The 5,000-nt window shown below is 53.0% G+C and overlaps 2 protein-coding genes across 2 annotated transcripts; one reads left to right on the top strand and one right to left on the bottom strand.

The window, feature by feature from the left end:
* Window positions 1–18: 18 nt before the first annotated feature.
* On the bottom strand, window positions 19–785 carry LOC137917433 (insulinoma-associated protein 2-like; the record flags this gene model as incomplete). Its single annotated transcript, XM_068760173.1, has 1 exon — window positions 19–785. A coding segment is annotated over exon 1 (767 nt), but the record flags the coding sequence as incomplete, so codon positions are not given.
* A 1,674-nt stretch (window positions 786–2,459) lies between these two features.
* LOC137917434 (NF-kappa-B inhibitor alpha-like) lies at window positions 2,460–4,995 on the top strand (the record flags this gene model as incomplete). The annotated part of the gene is made up of 5 exons (XM_068760175.1): window positions 2,460–2,767; window positions 3,582–3,687; window positions 3,784–3,994; window positions 4,691–4,779; window positions 4,879–4,995. Coding segments are annotated over exons 1-5 (798 nt in total), but the record flags the coding sequence as incomplete, so codon positions are not given.
* Window positions 4,996–5,000: the final 5 nt, after the last annotated feature.

The following is a 5,000-nucleotide window of genomic DNA, read 5'->3' as shown; positions in this document are numbered from 1 at the left end:
GCGGACGCGGACGCGGACGTGGACGCGTCCCCCCCGTGGCTGTTCAGCGGGCGGGGTTTGTGCCAGCGGCGATGGGAGGCCAAGTTGGCGGGACAGCTGAAGACTTTGTCGCACTCGGGGCACCGGTACTCCACGCGCACGATGCGGGAACACTTGTGCTGCGCCAGGGAGACCGGGTCGGGGTAGTCCTCTTTACAGAGCTGGCAGGTGAACCCCCCCAGCGGACCGGACGAGCTCCCCCGCCGCCCCCGCAGCTCGGGACTCTCCTTTTTGATCCGGAGACCCAGAACCGGAGAAGTCATGAACTCGTCCTCGGAGCTGACTCTCCGGACTTTGGTTCTCTTCGGGTTTCCGGTGGACGGTTTGTGGTTCCGGCCGCTGCTCGGCGGTTGCTCGGGTTCCAGGAACGCGGGGGTCCTCGCTGCGTGGCGGTGCGAGGAGGAGTCGACGAGGAACGGAAGCTCCGGTAAGTCTGGCACCGGGGGTGACGTCGGGCACCTGGCGGGGAGGAACGGCTGCTCTGGAAGTCTCGTAAATGTCACGTCGCGTGGAGGAGGAGGAGGAGGAGGAGGGGAGAAGAAGGAGAAACCGCCACCGGGAGTTAAAACGTGCGCCTCGGTCCCCGGTAACTCCACGTGCGGGTTCCACGCGTCCCCGAACGCGGGCAGCGCCTCGGAGCTCCCGCTGTTGCTCCGTGCGCCCACGCACGGGACGGCTTTGTTGATTCGCGCCCGATACGACGCCGAACATCGCCGGTTTCTCTTCACCAGGAATCCGCGCGGCATGTCCGGTGGTCGCGGCTCGATGCCCCCCGAGAAAGAACAACAACTCCGGTCTGGAGCGGACATTCAAGTAGAGAGAGAGGGAGAGAGAGAGGGAGAGAGATAGAGAGGGAGAGAGAGGGAGAGGGATAGAGAGGTGCGCGTGTTTGTGAGCTCGTGCGTAAAAGATGCGCAAATGTGAAAACGAAATAGAACAAGATCAATCACTGAGCATCAAGTTGTTCACTTTAACACCTTCATAGTCACGTTTCTGTTTATTATTATAATATATTATATAAGATATAATGATTGTAATGAGAATGTTCTGGATAGAATTTAACAATCAACTTTATTTCTGGAGCACCTTTCAGCAAATCAAGAACATCAAAGGCAGATCGATATTTGACAAGAGCAAATCAACACAACTAGAAGTCGCTGCATGTCAGACTGGTCAAGAATGTCAAGTTGATCCAGTATTTTTTATTTTTCTTTTGGGGGGGGGGTCAGTCTGCGTGCTCAGAGCGAGCCCCCCCCCCCGGAGACGCATAGCGCTCTGGTCATGCAGGTCTCTTATGTTGCTTGTGGTTTGAATACCTTGGACAGTGCTGTCCCTCTGTGTCTGTACGTGCACGTTGATTTGTGTCCCTCTGTGTGTTTGCACGTGCACGTTGATTTGTGTCCCTCTGTGTGTCTGTACGTGCACGTTGATTTGTGTCCCTCTGTGTGTCTGCACGTGCACGTTGATTTGTGTCCCTCTGTGTGTCTGCACGTGCACGTTGCTCCTCAGCAGAACACAGAAAGGTACTGAAACTGAAGGAGAGATGCTGATCATCAGTGTGTGTGTGTGTGTGTGGGGGGGGGGGGGACTATTCCCCACTAGAAGCTGCTCTGGCTGATAAGAGATCGGAGGGAGATCATGCACATGCACAAAGTCAGAGCTCTGATGGACATGGGAATGCACTGCAGACCAAATAAGGGTATCCTGTATATTTGGTCTCTGTTTCACCTTTTCTGTGTGTTTCTTTTTGTAATAATGATTTTACTTTGATACGAGCTACACAAATAAACATTATTACTGCAACCAGCACTGCTACTAAACCACCGACTGCCCTCAAACACGCAGGACGGCTGGAGAATGACGAGCGTTTGCTGCCACCGTGTGGCGATAATGCGTCACTACAACATTTCATTCCCAGTCTGCCATTGGGTTCCCCAGTCAGACATAATGAAGTATTACTGATACTTATTCAAGAACATTGTGTACAATCTAAAACGCATAATACAAGAGACATTTATTTTAGAAACATGCAACAGTAAATGTTATTCAAACAAATAGATTAGAACAAAGTCACAGCTAAACCACTGAAATGAGGCCGTCCTTGAATCTGGAGTTCACCAGCGATGAAAAAAACCTTTAACCTTTGAACTTTTTAGTTGAAGCATTTTATTGTGTCATTTATTTAGGGTTACAGGACATTTCAAAGGGTGCAGCTTTCGGATTTTCAATGCATTTTACATGTCAAAACATTTTAATGCAACATAAGTAAAAAAAATGTTTGTCTTTTTTCTGCAGAATTTAGGATTTAGTTTGAACTAGAAGTGCGTGAATTTAACCCCCCCCCCCCCCCGGAGCGATCTGGAAATCCCCCACCTCGCTTTTAGCTCCGCCCCTGCAGCCTCCACACAGAAAGGGCATTCACGGTGCCAGAAGAAAACCAAACGCACCCCGTCATGGACCTCCAGCGGACCGGCGCGTTAAACCAAACGCACCCCGTCGTGGACCTCCACCGGACCGGCGCGTTAAACCGGATGCATCCTACCCGGGAGCCTGAGGAAGGGAAGCCGGCCCAGGCCGCCGAGGAGCGGCTCGACAGCGGCCTGGACTCCCTGAAGGAGGAGGAGTTCCAGGCCGTGGCGGCCGAGCTCCGGCGGCTCCGGCTGGAGAGCGAGCCTCCCGCCGGGGAGCTGCACGACTGGAGGACGCGCGTCACGGAGGACGGAGACACGTGAGTCGCCCCGGGGACAGCTGCTGAAGGGGGGGGGGGGACAAAGGGCGACAGCGTTTAATATTTGGGCCCAACTCTGGATGTAATCTGATCTCTTTCCTGTTTTTTTGTCGTCACAGCTCAGGCCCGGGTCTAACCGGATTCATTTTTTAAAGAGATTAAAAACCCCGCCCGGTTTACATAAGGGGCCTCGCCGTGCTCGGTCCCGGTGCTAGGAGGTAAACAAAAGGCCATTATCAGCGGGTCAGGCTGGGAAAGTCCCAGGCGCGCCGCCGAGGAATCCGACCCGCGCGCGCGCCCGCGAAGCCCTAGAAATAGGGAACGTTTTTACTTTAAATGACCAGAAACGCGCGTCTGTGGAGCCAAAGGGGAGTCCTTGTAAGAGTCATTGCGCAGGGGTTCGTTTCTGTTCTCAGATCTGAGCCCCTTTTTGGTTGCCGTGGTGACAGACAGACTAACGGGATGAGGTGAGACGGGAAGCCCCTTGGAATATAATCATGGAGCAGGTAGAGGAGGATCTGGAGCAGCGGAGGTGTGCTCTAGAAAAGAGAGGAGTAAAACAGAGGGGGGGACGGGGACGATGCAAAGGACAGGGTGAAGCGGAGACGGTAGATTTCCTGTGGTGACCCCTCACGGGACAAGCAGGAAGTTCAGTCGGAGTATTTTCCAAGATATACACGTGTCCTGTGTCCTGTGTCCTGTGTCCTGTGTCCCTTATTAAGACCGTGAGTTTTCGTCTTGTTGTCCCGTCTTTGGGACTCGTCTCCTATGTCCCCTCGATTTGTCTAACGCGTTTCGTCTCCTGCCTCTGCAGGATGCTCCATCTGGCCATTATCCACGACGCCAAGAACGATATCGGGACGATGATAGACCTGTCCCGGAGGACGGAGTTCCTCAGTGCACAAAACCACCAGCGGCAGGTACGTGGCGTCCCCTCCCCCGACCCGTGTCCCCTCCCACCTGTGTCCACCTGAACTCGTCCACTATGTTTAACACCTTGCTGCTTTTCCCCACAGACTCCTCTACACTTGGCAGCAATAACAAACCAGGCAGACGTGTGTCAGCGCCTCCTGCTGGCCGGCTGCGACCCCACTCTGGTGGACGAAGGCGGGGACACGCCCCTGCACGTCACCTGTCGCCACGGTGATCTGCTGTGCTTCAGCGTCATCACGCAGAACTGTCAGCCGGACCATCTTTACACGGCGATGGCTGCCTGCAACTATCAAGGTATCAGACGGGACTTGCTTCTGTGTTTGGGGGAAGTAATGCACGTCCCCAATGGGGGGGGGGGGGGGGGTGACGTGTGTTTTCATGGGGGGCTGCTCGGACCTGTATGTAAAAGGGCTGTGAGTGGCTTTTTGAAATGCTTGTACTGTACTTGTACTGTAACACATACTATTATTTACTGTAGTACATGCTACTGTGTGACTGTACTCGTACTGTAATACGTGCTAGTGTTTAACTGTACTTGTACTGTAACATAACTGTACTTGTACTGTAACATAACTGTACTTGTACTGTAACACATACTATTATTTACTGTAATACATGCTACTGTGTGACTGTACTCGTACTGTAATACATGCTACTGTGTGACTGTACTCGTACTGTAATACATGCTACTGTGTGACTGTACTCGTACTGTAGTACATGCTACTGTGTGACTGTACTTGTACTGTAATACATGCTACTGTGTGACTGTACTCGTACTGTAGTACATGCTACTGTGTGACTGTACTTGTACTGTAATACATGCTACTGTGTGACTGTACTCGTACTGTAGTACATGCTACTGTGTGACTGTACTTGTACTGTAGTACATGCTACTGTGTGACTGTACTCGTACTGTAGTACATGCTACTGTGTGACTGTACTTGTACTCTGACATTCTATCTAATGAGTATCTTCATCATCTATACGCAGGTCTGAACTGCCTCCACCTGGCCTCCATTCAGGGCTTCCTCTCGCTGGTGGAGAACATGGTGGATCTCGGAGCTGAAGTTAATGCAAAGGTAACTCAAATAAAACTAAAACGGGGGGGGGGGGGGCTCGGCTGGCTGGGGGGGCCCCGTTTTACCCTCACCGATGGCGTGCTGTCTTCTCGCGGACAGGAGCAGCGTAACGGCCGCAGTGCGCTCCACCTGGCCGTGGACCGGCAGAATCTGTCGCTGGTCAAACTGCTGCTGAGGAAGGGGGCCGACCCCAACCTCCTGACCTCCGGGGGCCACACCCC

Source organism: Brachionichthys hirsutus, unplaced genomic scaffold, assembly GCF_040956055.1.
Source record: "Brachionichthys hirsutus isolate HB-005 unplaced genomic scaffold, CSIRO-AGI_Bhir_v1 contig_1307, whole genome shotgun sequence".
Classification (NCBI taxonomy): Eukaryota; Metazoa; Chordata; class Actinopteri; order Lophiiformes; family Brachionichthyidae; genus Brachionichthys; species Brachionichthys hirsutus.
Note: the sequence above shows the minus strand (reverse complement) of the source record. Positions and strands in the feature narration are given on the sequence as shown.